The following is a 16,378-nucleotide window of genomic DNA, read 5'->3' as shown; positions in this document are numbered from 1 at the left end:
GCACAGGAAGGGGAAGGAGCACGGCGGCCATCTTTAAAAACGCAGTCCATTGCCATCCTCACCACACAAGACCTGTGGGACTCTGCTGTTTTTTCAGAAAACATTTCCAAACACACCACTATGCCCAAGGCCCTGAAGAAGGGAGCTGCCCCGCCTGTGCAAGGAGAGATTCAACGTTGATGAGTTGGAGATGCTGGCCGGGGCACTGCAGGAGCATCCGGGTATTGTCTTTGCAAACAGCATGAAGAGGGAGGCCATATTAAAAAAAAAGGAGATCTGGGCACTTGTGGCACAGAAAGTCAGTGCTTTGGGAAACACCCCACGAACCACCAAAGACTGCTCTAAGCGCTGGGACGACTTGCGAGAAATATTCTCTCAGTCAACAGGAGCCAGGCAATGGCAACAGGAGGAGGACCCAGCTCACCCATCAAGCTGACCCCATGGGAGACATCTGTGCCAGCATGATCGGAATTGAGCGGATAGAGGGTGTTGGCGAGATGGAGTGTGGCGCCACAACATCGGCCGATGGAGGTGAGTGTCCTAAGAAAACACTGTAATGCCAAGTCTGATGAAAGTCAACCAATATGTCAGTCCAAAGAGTCAAGCCATGGTCCAACACACACACACACTCCCAGCAAAGTAGGCGGACGCATCATAGACACATGCAGATGCCTGCAGCAAGGCAATGCCGTACCTGACACATACCACACAAAGATGTAAATGCCATGAGGCACACAGCATAGAGGCCCCAACAAAAATGCATGTCAGATAGCATAGCTCTTGGCCAACATGAGTGACGCTGACGTATGCCTGCATAACCGACCCATGTATCAAACAACTTGCTCATCCAAACTCAAATGCCTATTACCCTCAATTGTGTGGATGATCAATTGTCCAAATGTATGTATGATGCCTATCAAAACATCACTCATTCCGTCCCTCTCTTCGACCCCCACAGGCTCTGACCATGACAGCGATGGGCAGGACGCAACCCCTGCAAAGACCACACCCCGGAAGAGGTCCCAGGATGACGCCAACCGCCTTTTGACCTCGAAGGGACAACCAAGGGGCCGCCGTGCACCACCAGGCAAGACACCCCAGGTTGGCAGTACACCAGTGCCACCAAGGGCTGTAGAGGCCGAAGCGCCACCACCCATTGGCCATCCTGAGGAATCAGGCGAGGCACCACTGTCTGAGGAGTCCAGTTTGGCTGGGGAGGCAGCAGCCACAGCACCCCAGGCTGTGGAGGACCCACATGATGACATTTGGGTGCCTGTTGAGGACAATGCATCAGAAGTGGTCCGCACGCCCAGTCCACCGGCATCCCCCCAAATATCCTCCCTCGAAACTGACCACGCCACCACCCCGGAGCAGTCTGGGCAAGATCAAATGGAAGGGCACTTCAGTCCCAGATTGCCCAGTATTGAGGCTGAGCAGGACATCCAGGGACCATCAACCTCCACAGGTGCACCCCCAGGGCCGCAGCGGTCAGAACAGCTGATTGCCCTTGTGCGGCAGTTTGTCGAGGACAACACACTAGCTAGACAGGAGTGGCGTGAGAACATCGCCTCTGTAGGCAGGTCCATCACAGAGAACACCACCTCCATGGCCAAAATATTTGCTGATAACACCAGCCGCTTCTGCGAGGAGGTCTCCACCCTCTGCCAGGTACTAGGCCGCATAGCCGATGCCACGGAGGCAGGGCATCCGGTTACCCAATCCGAGCAGGCGGCCACACCGTCATCATCTAGCTCGACCCAGACGAGCCCGCTCCGCGGCTCAGCACGTACCCTGCGCCGGCAAGAAATGCCGCCACCTGGACCAGATTGATAGTCAGGAGAGCCTCCTGTAGGCATTGGAGACTTGATGGTACATTTTTGGGGGGAGTGTGGGGGGGTGTGTGGCAGAGTTGTGGGGGGAGGGGGAGAGGGGTGAGGGTGGTGAAGGGTTTTTGCACTTTCGTTATCATTGCTACATTTAATACACCTGTTGTGTGAAAAGAAATACTTGAGTGGACATTCATTGCGCATGTGTCATTTATTCATATACAGTGCATAGTGTACATGTACCCCCACATGTAGTGCCCTCTGTCCAACTGTCATGACACCCTCTGCAGCCATGTGTGTCAGAAAAATTGTGCAATCACTGACTGGCGCACAGCACGTCTCTCCTGTGCATCGGCACCGCGATGATGTCCTCCAGCCACATCTTCTTCATCACCTTCATCCTCACCAGGTGGTAGCAGTTCAATGTCAGGGGGCAGGGGCACATTCCGGCGGATACACATATTGTGTAGTATGACACATGCCATGATGATCTTGGCCACCTTCTCATGCCTGTAGAGGAGTGCCCCACCCGACCGGCTAAGGCAGCGAAATCGTGCCTTCAACAGGCCAAAGGTCTGCTCAATGACCACACGGGTATGGGTGTGGGAACGATTGTAGTCCTCCTCGTGACTGTTCTGTGGGTTTCGGACAGGGGTGAGGAGCCACGGCTTCAAGGGATAGCTACTGGCACCTGCATGGGAGGCAACAAAAAGTACATGTCAGTCGAATCATGATGGACAGCTGTACTAGTCACACATGCCTGCAGATTATCGTTGGTCACATGCACATGTCCCTGGATGTATGCACGCCATTTTCATGCCCTCAATGTGGCCTTTACCCTGGACTAATGGTGTGGGTTGCATCTTCAAGATGTTACATGGTGTGCACTGACTTCTAGTTGCGCATGCATCGTGTACGCATCCAGCTGTGTTTGTGTCAAATTTTTGATGTGTTGTGTTCTGTGAGATTGACTTACAGGGAGCGTTGGCAGTAGTCTGTGCAATATTAGGCAATCAGCGCTGATTTTTCACATGGTGACATGCAGCATTCCTATGGGTGTGGCAGCCCTGTGTCAGGCAGTGGATTCCCTTGTTGGTTCAGCTCAATGCACTCCCAGGGATGCTTTTCCTGTGTGGTGATTTGCTGGAGATAGCAACATAGTGCATATGCACTGCATGTTGCTGGATGGCGTTACGGAGGGTGAGGTCTGCTGATGAGTGGTGCGCGTGTTGTGGGATGTGGGGTGGTTTACTGTTAGTCTTGTAGTGATAGGTGTCAACCTTACTCCATTCCTATGGGATTTGGGTGTCATGTACCGTTTGTGATGCTTTGGGGCACAGTGTTCGGTGATGTGCACATCGTGCAGTCACATCACCATTGACAGCATGGCGTTGTGTGCATCTCTCCCCCCCAATTCAATGCCATGTGCCAGTCATGCAACTTAAAGCAGCCAGGCACGTTGTCCAGCATGTCGCTCCATGTAGCGTGGTAGCGTGGAGTTCCGCAGGACCATTGAGTCATGAGTTGATCCAGGATATCGGACACAACAATGTGTGATGATCTTGCTGGTGTCGCATACCATCTTCACATTGATGGAGTGGTATTGCTTGCGGTTGCGGTACACCACCTCCATGGCATGCGGGACCACCAACTCCACGTGGGTGCAGTCGAGGGAACCTACACAATTTGGCATGCCTGTCAGTGCATGGAAGCCAACTTTTGTATCAAATATCTCCTTGGCAGTCCGTGGTAGGGATATGTAGTCCCTTGTGTGCTTAAGGAGGGCATCCAGCACTTGGTTCAGAATGCGAGAAAATAAGGGTTGTGATATGCCATGCATGTGCCCCACTGTGTGCTGGTAGGTGCCTGTGGCAAGGAAGTGGAGCGCAGACACTACCTTCAGTAGAGGGGGGATGGTGGTGCGTATTTCAATGAGGCTGACAATGTCGTTGTGTATCATGTCCACAATGGTGGTGATGGTGACCCGGTCCAGACGTTATAGGGTGTGGATCTGCTCAGGGTTTAGGTTGAAAGGATTGGCTCTGATGCAAGGGATTGGGGGCTGCCTGCGTGGTAACGCTGGCTGCACTGGTGGGGCATGCTGGGCCTGTGGCACCCTCTTTCTCCTCCTGCGTCTCCTCTGTGGTGCTGGCTGTTGTTGTTGTTGTTGCTGGTGTGGCAATGCAAGCATATCCTCCAGATCCAGTAGTGCTACTACTATTGGTATCATCTTGATGTTGGAGGGGGTGTGGTGTGTGGGTGTGCTACTTTTGTACTGGCCCAGACTCCATTGCCTCCACCTGTGCTGATTGTGTGCGCCTGTGGCAGTTGGGAACACTGCACATGGCATTTTACGGTTGGTCCGCGATGCCAGTATCGCCTATTAGCGCCTTCATGATGCCGGTATTTGCTTGTCCGCCTGACTTGTGATTTCCTCCCAGTTGCAGCATGCCGGTATTGCCGGTATGGTGGGCCGCGTGCCCGCGCCCTTGCCGCCATTAGAGGCACCGTTATTTACTGTGCCGCTAATAGCGGGTTGGCAGGTCGGAATTGCCTGGAGTGGTAAGCGATGCCAGTAATCCTTTACCGGCATCGTTTTTCCCTTACCTCCAACCTCGGAATGACTCCCCATGTTGGAATAGAACCTGTCACTTTCACATTTTATTGGCACCTAATGTTGTATCGGGACAGCAGCCTTCATTCGCCCGGAGCCTTGAAGCCTACTCTGCCATCAAAGGCCCATTCCTGCATCTCTGCTTAAGAAAATGATTCCTCCTTGAATCTACATTGACATGGCTTCCATGGACTGCAGCCTTATGCTGCCATGTACGACAGCTGCACGTTGTGTGAACCCAGTCTCCACCTTCTGATCTCCCCTAATTGCAAATAGCAGCTTCTGAGCCCGAAAGGTAACACAGGCATATGCAAAAACCGAGAACATCACAGCTCCATCTTGTCTTGTTACTATTCAGACATTTACAGGCCACCATGTCTTGCTCCTCTTCAACCGCACACTAGTGAAAACTGTCCAGAGCTCAAGCAGAAAATATTTTCCCAAAAACCTAGATAGTCGTGCCTCCTTATTTGTTGTTTTGAATCTGCACATTGCACCTATTTCTTAAATATTTCATTGTGGCATATCTGATTTAAAGCCGAATAATGCGAGATCTAAAGCATAAGTCTAGTCATACATTCTTACCCCTGCAACACGTTTAATACTCATGTTTCGCATTTTGTGTGTCATACTTGTGCAGGACCACGGAGTGGATAGCAGCATCTTTCAGAATCCAGCAAAGCTGCATCTGACAATCGGAACACTGGTGTTGCTGAATGAGAAGGAAGTGCAGCGGGCCTGTGAGCTCCTTCAACGGTGTAAAGTGGACTTCATCGAGTGAGTGACATTGGAACCAATATGTGAAACTAACTCCTCTGTGAAATCGAGAAAACGCCTCTCAATACTGCTCTGTGTGTAGTCTGTAGATATACGATAATTGTGGGGGCTAGTATAACATTGACTATTGATTTTAATATCACAATTGGTATTCGGTTATCAAAGCTTAAATTAAATAGCTTGGTGTTTAGAACTTCAGTGGCTTTTGATTGTTGTTGTAGCTCTGCACTAACAACTGCAATCTATTTGAATAGTGCTGTGAGATGAGCAACAACCATTAAAATCAGAACTAATAACTTGAAATTAAGGATGACTTAGCACAGCCACCTTGATCCCACAAAGAAGCTCCCCTAAAGACGGCCTCCTATATCCCTGCTCCTAATAACAAATGCAGTTAAAACGTCTTTTCTAATTGCACCTTGCCTTTTTTACAAAATAGCAGCACCAGCCCAACCAGGCACTCCAGTTGAAATGTGATGTTTTTCTGCAGTATGGTCCACACCATCGCCAGAAATAAGGTAGAAGGGGGAGGGGTCCCTTCGTACCTTGCCAGGTCCTACCATGCTTGCCTGTCTCTGGGGCATGACCCTATTACCCAAGCCTATCTTGCTTTCCTACTTACTGCACCAACACTCACATGTGAGCTGGGGGAGGGGCTCTCCCAAACTGCAGGCTTTGCTTTTTCCCCCTGCCTACAGGTAAGGTTTCACTAATAGTTTCCCCTGACCATTTATCCACGGTGCAATACTTTTCTTAGTCTGATCAGTGCATTTGCAGGGTTCTGGGTTTTCTACATCTGCACTCAAACCGAAACGGACCAGCAACCCCAAGAACCATCATGTGATGTGCCCCAGACCGCAGTTGGGTGTGTGTGTGTGTTAGGGGGGCCTTCACAAACTACCTGTGGGACCCAGATGCATGTGGTGGATGATGCCTCCTGAGCCGACCACACACCACCCATAGTCAGTTTTGCTATTTTGAAGATCTGATGTCCCATGCCTGCCTATATGTCTTCTGCTTTTGCGCATACTCTGAGTGAGGGCATGTGTGGGATGGGAAATGAAGATGAATTTACTCGGTGGGGCGCTGTTGCGTGGCTTGCCAAGATGACGGACTGCGTTTAAGCTCTGCATCGAGTGGGGTGCCCTCACTAAATAGCGAGATGTAAGCATGGACATACTTGGCTAAAACTTCAAGATCTTCTAGTTCATGGGTGGGTGCAAACTCATTGCGAGTGGAGGCACAGCTGGAGCCGAGTTCCGTGCTGCGGACCTGGGCGCTTGCGTTGTTGGAAACGGGAAGCTGAGATGCCGTTGCTAGCCCCACCCTGCTGTGACTCAGTGTCAGAGCATTGAGAGTAGTGGACTTGCAGTGGGTACTGAGAGCTGTGGTACCCAGAGGAGCTTGTCGGACTACATGCGGTCTGGCTGGGCTGGACGCCCTTCCGTGACCTTCTCATCCGGATTGCAGCATTAGAAAAGACGGGGCTGAATGCGGCCCAGACGGTAAGGGGGGACCAGAGTAATCAAGCCGACACGTGACCTTCCGGCGGGCATTGATCTGAAGTTGGCCTTCCTACATTCCACACTGACGTACTTTTGGGGAACCAGCCTATAGGGAATATAATGATTGACTATGAGTGTTGAACACCCGGCTCGGTTCCTTCGGGAGGGACCGTCGGTCACGCTTGGATTCCCTGATCCTGTTACTACACAGCACAGCCTAGGGCAGCAAATTATACCATATGGTGAGGAATTACTTTGGAACAGCTGCCAGTACGCAGTGCCACTGCCTCATCTTTCTTCCACGATAGCCCCCACGTGTACACAGAGCTACAGCGAGTTGTTGGAAGGGACATCTCCCTTGACCCATAGGAAATTTAGAGGCAACTACTCCCATAAGACTACTTTTAAAGCACTATAAGCATGACTACTGTATACCATGACAAAGGGAACCGGGCACAAGAAAAGTGGCACTATTGACAAGTTCACAAAGCCAAACCCCAAGTCCACGGAGATGGCGGGAGAAGGCACAAGCAGCCATGTACGTGATGAAGAGTCCCAAGCCTCACCACCCATTGACCTTCAAGGGGTCATGGACTCAATGCAACGAGGCTTTGTTTCCATAAATGACAAGTTTGATGGCATAACTACTAACATCACATCAAGACGCACGCAATGTGAAAAGGCTACTCAACGGATAACAGAGGCAGAGAATCAGATTAGCACTACAGAAGATGCCATAACATCATTGCAGGGTAATGTGATAACTCCAACTAAAGATATCAGTACTGTAAAGGCCAGATGTGAAGACTTGGAAGCAAGATCAAGGTGGAACAATGTTCGTATTATAGGCGAGTGCGAGATAACATACAACATGCTTTACCCCACCCGGCTACGTATACAATATAACAACAAGATCTATTTTTTCACGTTTCCAGAGGAGGCCATAGCATTTGTGGAAGCTAATATCCCACTACCATCGGGACGTGAGCCGGTGGCGACCTGATACTGTTTTATGTGAATTACTCACCCATTATGATCCAGTAATGATGTGTTGATAGTAATAATCCTTTATCTCCACGTGCCACCAGGAAAGACCCCATTGGTCTTGTGTGGGCCCCCCCACCTGTAGTGGCAACTGCTGGAATGTACGGGGCCTGAGGTTACCAATAAAGATACACAAGAATATTTCATATGCCAAAATGCTGGGTGTTAAGATTTTATATCTTCAGGAAACCCACATGTTAGAACATCAACTGCGTTGTGTGGCCCCTGGTTGTGGTGACCAAAGATATTACACGTCCTACTCCACCACGGCACGTGGAGTTATGATTTTGATACATCATTCCCTCCCCTTTTTGCATCTTAAAACTGTGAGCGATGAATGTGGGAGGATTGTCTTTGTGCATGGTAGGAAATTACAAGGTTCTCTTGATTAATGTATATGGTCCCAACATTAATGACTCAGACTTCTGTAGGGATGTGTTCTAAGAATGCGCTAAATACCCTACTGCATCTGTCATCTGCAGAGGGGATTTTACCACTATATTGGATGTCCATCTAGGCTGTATTTGCACAATACCCAGGCCATTGACTAATGAAGCCTGCACTATACAGGCCTGCAGTGAAGATTTAGAGCTCAGGATTGTGTGGCGTGCATTAAACAACACTCAGAGTGAATATACTTTTTACTCGTCAATTCATGACATGCACTCACGTATTGACATATGGCTGGTGTCTCACAGATCACTCAATTGGGTAGGAGAGTGCCGGATACTCCCTAGAACACTATATGACCATTCACGGGTGCTGCTTTCGCTACATATTCCAGGGAACGCCATAACAAGACCACAATGGTGCTTCAAGCCTGCATCTTTAGAGGACCAGGTCTTCCAGTAGTACATAGTAGAACACATCACCAATTAATTTGACACCAACGAAGGATCAGTGAACACACACGCCACACTGTGGCAGGCATTTAAGGCATACATTAGAGGTATAGCTATATCCACAGAACACGGGGTTTTGCGAGACATTAGAAGAGACCTGAAAAGGTGCGAAGACACACTTACAAAACTACAGCAAAGTTACACCGTAGATCCATCTCCCAAGACCAGAAATGACATCAAGGTGACCCTGGATAACCATCAGAATTTAGCCAACAGGGAACTGTGCAATTTTGACAGGGCAGCGGCTGCGCAGATACTGGGAAGTGGATAGGCTAGGGAAGCTACTGGTGCGAACAATCCACACTGATAGGAGAAGCTCAAATATCCTGTGCATAATTCAGACTGACAGTACGGTGGCTAACCTAGACAGTGATGTGAACGTGGTGTTTTATGACTTCTACAAAGCATTGTACACCCTGAAAGGCATAGCCACGGCACTAGAAATTGATGAATATCTTGCAAAAATCCCTATGACAATCCTATCGGCCGAGGCGCGTAACACACTAGAAGAACCGGTCAGGCTGGCAGAAGTTAATAAAGCTATTCAGGATCTCCTTAAAAGGGAAAGCCCCAGGATCTGATGGACAGGGCGCAGAGTTTTACAAAGAGTTTGCACACAAACTGTCTCCCTGCCTGCTCTCGGATTGGTCCGAAGCCCTAGAAGTGGGGACTTTCCCAGAATCAATGCGCGAAGTTATAATCATTCTATTACTCAAACCTGGCAAGTCTCTGGATGATTGTGGGTCATACCAGCCATTGTCTTTAGTAAATACTGATGCAAAAATGTTTTTCAAAAATCTTGGCAACATGGCTGAACCCATTAATGCCACATATGGTTCATGAAGACCAAGCAGGGTTTATACTAGGGAGGTCAACGGCGTCTAATATACGTCAGATGTACAATATAATCACTCAGATACCGCAGAAGTCAGGGAGTTGCAGTCTCACTTGACATGCTGAAGGCATTAGATACGGTGTATTGGACCTTCCTATTTAGGACATTGACTAACTATGGGTTTGGACCGAATTTTATTAAGTGGGTAACGATATTGTACTTGCAACCATACGCTAGAGTATATGTGAATGGTATGCTTTCATACATATTAGCATTGGAGGGCGGCACTGGACATGGGTGCCAGTTGTCACCCTTGTTATTTGCCCTAGTTATAGAAACATTGGCAGATCTCATGCGTGCCCACCTCAATCACGCTGGTATCAACATAAAAGGCCAGTCTGAACTTATTACGTTATATGCAGATGATATAATGTTATAAATAAGGGTTACAGAACACCATCTGCAGAGAATTCTAACAACGGTATGTGAGTTTGGAATATACTCTGGCCTGTGTTTAAATAGTGGTAAGTCGGGAATATGTCTGTTAACAAGTGCCACACCTAAACCTCATAACACCTTTGGTTTGCAATGGTCACCCGCGAGTATTAGATACCTAGGGATGGAGATTATGCGCTCTCCAGCACTCACTAGATCACTTACCTAGGACACCTTAGTGACCAAAATAACCACAAAACTGGAAGGTGGAACCATCTTCCCATATCACTGATGGGGCGGGTTGCATTAATAAAAATGCCTATCTTTCCTAAATTTTTCTACCTTTTCTGCAATATACCAGTGTGGCCAGGTAGGTTGTTTAATGACATAGGTAAATTGTGTTCTTCTTTTGTTTGGAAGGGACAGATTAGAGCAAAATGGCAACGTCTCACACAGGCGTATGAGTTTGGTGGACTGTCAGCCCATGACTTTGAGTTATATTACTTGACAGTGCAAGCACATTATACGACACACTGGTTAGATTGTGGTTTGATGTCATTGCACATGAGGCCGGAGAGGCAGGGTGCTCTTCTTGACCTTTTTTGTACATTTAATCACAGGCAACATACATCATAGTACACACCAGCTGGACCCTGGTCAAAGCTACACACGAGGCTTGGACTAAGCTAACAAATCGCCCCAAGAAGACAGTATTATACAAAAAAGCCATACCGATTTGGGGCATACTGTCTTTGAATCCTGCATGAGATAAATCATTGACAGCGATTGGTGGGAGGTGGTATCCATCATTTGGGTGTTTTTGGTACATGGGACATGATTAAGGTATATATATATATATATATATATATATATATATATATGTATAGGCGACAAGCCGCTTCAGCAGTTCCAGCATTATCATGTTTGGTCTGCTATAGCTTCAGCGTGGCCTACATCGCACCCATGCCTCAGTTACTTATTGTCACTGGCTATGGGGAGGTAAGCCATATCGTCATTATATATAATCGCACAGACGACTCAAAACTTGCAGGCAGTTGACATAAGGGGCAAGTGGGAAAGTGAGTTTGGCGGTCCCATTACAGACACACAGTGGACACAGATATGCAGGTTAACAAAGCAAGTATTGTTGAATTCAAGGTACAGGCTTATTCACTTTAAGATTCTTTACAGAACGCAGTTCTCCCCGGCAGGTCTCAAGAAACTGTTTCCTTCCTTGGAAGGGAGATGACCTAGATGCAATAATTCAGATGCTGACATATTGCATATGCTGTGGGCGTGTCAGGCATTATCAGTATATTGGGAAATTATATGTGATACGATTGATGAGATAATGGGCCAATCCTTAACATGGACACCATTAGACTGTTTATTGGGATATGTGAAAAAATGTAAACCAGTGAAGCGCAAATTTGTTAACTTGGGGTTTTCACTGGCCAATAGAGATATTCTTGTGACATGGAAGGAAGTTCCCACACTTGAAAACTGGACTCGAGATATGTTATGGGCCAACGACATGGAAGATCTGTGCCGTCCTAGAGATATCTGGGGTAATTTTCATTTGTACGTGGCATGCAAGAGTGTTGGAGATAGTGATGAATGAGTCATCACTGTTGATGCGTTTGCATGTACCATGGTATATACCCTTGCAAGCAACTTTTTTACTTGGTTTGATGGTGATCAGTGCAATTGTAAGCATGTGTAATAAAAAAGAAAAAAAGACGAATTTACTCACATCTTGCGTTATTGTACAACTGTTCCTGGTGCTGTGGCTGCCATTGTCTGGATAAGTCACCTGACCAAATGAATCTATGTAACTGCGATACAACTTTTCCGAAAGCACTCTGCGAGTTGCAGTTGACAACCGCCAGTGAGGCGCAGCACAAAGAAAGTAAAGGCAAGGGGCGCTTGGACCTTAGAGCTCGGAGTACCCATGTTGCTGCAGTGCAAGCCTTTGATCTACGTCATTCAAAAACCTGAGTTGATGCGCATCCACACATGAGCTGCCTTTTGGTTAGAAAACTGCAGCCAAGCAAAGGCGTTCTATGATCTTGGAGGCGTAATCCCAGCTGCTACATGACGATGCGTGCGACAGCCTGCGATGACAGTTTGGGCAGTTCCATGAGAGGGAGCTAGCAACTCTACTCACGGATACCTGCCTGGAAGTGTTCTGCTCTTTTAGTGTGAGGGACTTTGACTCTGGTGCTTGCACGTGCTTCTATGAATGGACTGCGTGTTTATTATTGTTGAATGCTGCAGGGTCAGCCGGATGGCTGGGGGCGACTAAGGCTTGTAACTGTCCATCATTGAATACCGGGAAAGTCTTTGTGCACCTGTTTGGGAATATTTATTATCGCACGCTCTACTTTTAGCCCGTTTACTGGGGATTGTTGAGACTTTTAGCATGCCTGTTCCCTATCGTTTCACACGTACAGTACAACTCAGTGAGGGATCTGGGCTGAAACTCGTGTATTTCTGTCCTTTAAATAATGGTGGCTCTTGTGGCAATTAGTCTGGTGATTTTGTGCATTGTGGGATTATTCAATCTTGCTCATTCAGCCGGGCAGTTTTCTATCAGGCTGGTGGTTTCTTGGTTTCTTCACAAAACGTGTGCTGATATTGGGAAATGTGTGTTCCTTTTTGTACTGTGGGGGACTGTTCATTTCTACACATTGCACTTGTAGCTGGTATACCAGGGTCATGTGTGGAGTCTGCAATTTCTTCACTGATGGATTTGCTTTGACCAATTATAGTGGGCGAACTGGGCATACCCTCTTGCATTTTTTGTTATATAATATCTGAAATTGTTGTATGTGGTGCATTTGCTATTGCCATATAGACAGTGACCGCTTCACTTACAGGGCATAGGCGAGTATGGGGGTGGGCAAAGCCCTTCCCGACTCATCAGAATCGCATTTCAGGCGAGTATGGGGGGTGGGCAAAGCCCTTCCCGACTCATTAGAATCGCATTTCATTAAAGCAGTTGAAGAAGCACTTGAAAGCAGTACACATTGCTGCTGTAACTCTTCCATTGCTGGCGTTGGAGGCTAGCTAGATCAGTGGCAACGCTGGTCGCCTTGGAAGGAAGACGACACGAAGCAACACAGGTTCGATCCCCGGGTCCGCGCTTAGAAACCTCTGGGTATTTAAGCGCGTTATAAGCCAACAACACAAAAATCCGTAATTTCGCCTCGAGGCCCCGGGCTGTGTGAGCGGTTTAAAAATGCAAATAAATAAATAATTGTCGGAGTGAAATTAATTATGCAAATGATTCAGCGTGAGCTCCGAGAAATGAGCTTATGACGGGGTGGTTATGGGTTATCTACGACTGTAAACAGCTCTCCACTGAGAACGTGGGTTTATTAACGAAACAAAAAGTACCCAATATTATGTTAAAGGCTAAAAATAATGTGGTGACCAAAAAGATTGTCGGTTAGGTGAAAATAAGTGAAAATGATCAGAGTTAAATTGAAGGGGGAGGGTAGATAAAAGGTGATAATGCAAACACAAGGTTACACAATTCAACCTTTTGTGCAGACACGGAAGTAATCCTTCCTGAAGAAGCCTCTCCCGAAACTCCTTCCTAGTATCAGTGAAAGTGTTCTTATCTCACTTTGTAAAAGAAACTGGCCTGAAACTAAAACGTGTGCCAATTCGAGCAACAATACAGGCACGGAATATAACAATGATCCAATTTTGGGGCCTTAAGTTCACCGAGCTAATCTTCCTGTAGTGTGTCCAAGCAGTCGCTGGAGCGACCCAGATGCCAACTTCATTAGCAAACTATCAAACAAGGAAGTTTCCAATCTGGACGATAATTCGAAGGCTGCAGGGGTGTGAGCAACGGTGTCACATAAACATACAAGGTCAAAACGCACGGCACGATTAGCCCTCTTCCTCAATAACCCCCCCCCAAACTCACCCCACAGGCAGAACTGTTCGCTGACATGCAGAATGGAATCAGCCGATTCTTGAATATTGACCCATAATGAAAACATGGTTGCGAAAGTTGATGAAGTGAAGTCCACCATCAAGTTTCAGATGAAAAAGGTCCACTGTCTTGCTGTTGCGCTTGGCCACTTGAAGATGAAGGACGATGAGCTGGTGTGCAACATCCACCTTGCCATTATTTTCCTGGTGTCGCTGCTGAAAAAGAACTGGCAGTACATGCGGGCTCTTTACATCAAGAGCACCATGGGGAAACCCCAGCGCCTGTACTAAACCCTGCAGTGATGAAAATACAATTTTATAAAGCCAAAAACAAGAAAAAAAAAGATAATGAACCTGTTGTTCTTTTTAAATAATGACTGCAATGGTAATTAAACTTGCATGAACGTTTGGTAATGACCATACGTGTGTTGGTATTACCCCCACAACATGGAAGGGAGCTGTGTTGTGGCAACATTTGGGTGAGCTGGCTGTGTGTGCCTTTCTTTTAAATGCATAGACGTGGACTAGCTATGAGTGTTCAAACAAATAACTGTTTTTTTTATCCTCCCTCATATGTGCAAGGCCTGGTCAGTAAATAAGGAGCAGTAATAAGAAATTGAAAGAACAGGTGAAAAAAGTACTGACGAGACTTGACGGCTTGCCAGTGACCACGAGATAAACTGCCTCAGTTAAGCAATCCATTGGATTTGTGTTAAGCTATCATTTCCACAGGTAATCATTGTGAGGTGCTCACTACTTTGGAGGTCAATTAGTATGATGTGGTAGGGCCCATTCCGCCCCTGCGCGGTAAAAGCTCATGAGATAGCATTTCATGTCAGCATTTCCATCATACAAGTGAACTAGCATTGGCCTCACAAGGCCTGGTAGAAATATATGCTAGAATGTCGTGCCTAGATGCAAGTAATGTGCTACTCTTAATGAGCAGTGCAACATGACAGATATCGAATATAGCGCCTAAACAAAAGGCCGGTCTTTACTGCATACCAACATAGTGCTTCAAACAGCACAGATAGCTTTATATTGCGAAAAACAAGTTCATAGCAACGAAGTGTGTTTTTATTTGTTTCCTTTCATTCATTGATTCATGTTGCCATTCATTACAGCAAAGCGATTAGCAGTTCTAAACAGAATAAACATTCATACATGCATGCAATCATGTTCTTAAAGGTAATTATAGGCAGGTCTGTGTAAGAACCACATATGCTTACATCACGGCACTGGCAGAACGTGATTTAGAATCCATTTTATTCTCCATATTAAAGGCAGTTTGCCAACGAGAAGAGGCAGTGCACGGGAATGTACATACAAAGGCAATTGATAAAACAGCCAGCCACTTTAGAGCCAGCGGTTTCTCAGGTGCCCTGCGAATGGGCTGATATTGTCACCACGTTCCTAAAATGATAAGGCGAGGATACAATTTCAGAACGCTCTACGAAGCTCAGAATTGATGACACAGACACCAAAAGGGATCCGCTCCTCAAGTTTGTTTCCCCACATCATACAGAGAGGAAGGGACACTAGCATCCCCGCTACACAGTTTAGCATTAGAAGCTGGGGTCCTGCCCACCAGATGACATCTATTTTTGATGGTAAGGGGATTTTCGAAAGACATATATATATATTTCTGAGGCTTGTGGATCTGCTTAGATCACGTGCTATGTAGAGGCCGACATCTAGCGGTAGCCGCAAAGTATTACATTTACTGTCCCCCGTAACTCAAAAAGGGACATCGACAGGACGTGCCAGTTATACTATCTCTAGTGTGACGTCTACTGTACCCATGGTCCTTCACGCGTCGAGGTCCCTCAGATAGTTTTTTTCCACCATCGTAGACGGATGGATATCACAGAGTTCCTTCTTGGCTGATGCATTTACTTTATGAAAATGTAAACGTAGTATTTCTTTCGGTCCTTTAGGCAACCGTTTTCCTGCAAGATCTCCGGCAATGGCTTCAAGGACAAGACAATCCATCGACAACAGTGATTCTCATCTCGACGGACCTTTGACTGCGTCCTTCCAAGGCCTCAACGGGCCTCGGCCCTGCACATTAGGGAGAGCGGGGGGAGGTTCATATTTTAGTCTCTCTAAGAGAATGCATATTCCCCTTTATTCCCATTTATTTCGCCAGGCTGCCATCCGTATACACGATGGAGAACACTTCTTTTAAATTCTGCCCTTCCTGCAACAGGAAGTTTCCCTGGAAGGATTTATACCGAGTCTGTAACCTTTGTCTCCCCAAGGACCACGCTGAAGGACAGTGCAACTCGTGCAAACTGTTCAGGCCTAAGACTTTGAAGGACCGCAAAACCAAGCGCTGGGCCCACCACGCCATTCAGGCCGAGGCCGCCATCGACGTCAAGGGGGCCTCCAGCGATGGCAGAATCGACATCCTCAGTGACGCTGTAGGCGATTGGAATCCGTCAGATTGCCACGTGCGAGCCCCTGACCCCAACGGTGGTCCAAGATTTCAA

General features: G+C 47.3%; 1 protein-coding gene across 1 annotated transcript in view; it reads left to right on the top strand.

Annotated features, from left to right (window-relative positions):
* The window catches only part of ASCC1 (activating signal cointegrator 1 complex subunit 1), an 857,123-nt gene that overhangs the window by 420,882 nt on the left and 419,863 nt on the right, over positions 1 to 16,378 (top strand). Inside the window, exon 6 of the mRNA XM_069610516.1 lies at positions 5,081 to 5,217. Within this exon, the coding sequence (XP_069466617.1) occupies positions 5,081 to 5,217 (137 nt within the window). The remainder of the gene's footprint in view (positions 1 to 5,080; positions 5,218 to 16,378) is intronic.

The sequence above is a fragment of the Ambystoma mexicanum genome, chromosome 8, assembly GCF_040938575.1.
Source record: "Ambystoma mexicanum isolate Mex_15411 chromosome 8, UKY_AmexF1_1, whole genome shotgun sequence".
Taxonomy (NCBI): domain Eukaryota; kingdom Metazoa; phylum Chordata; class Amphibia; order Caudata; family Ambystomatidae; genus Ambystoma; species Ambystoma mexicanum.
The sequence above is the reverse complement of the archived record's forward strand: the minus strand, read 5'-3'. Positions and strand labels throughout refer to the sequence as shown.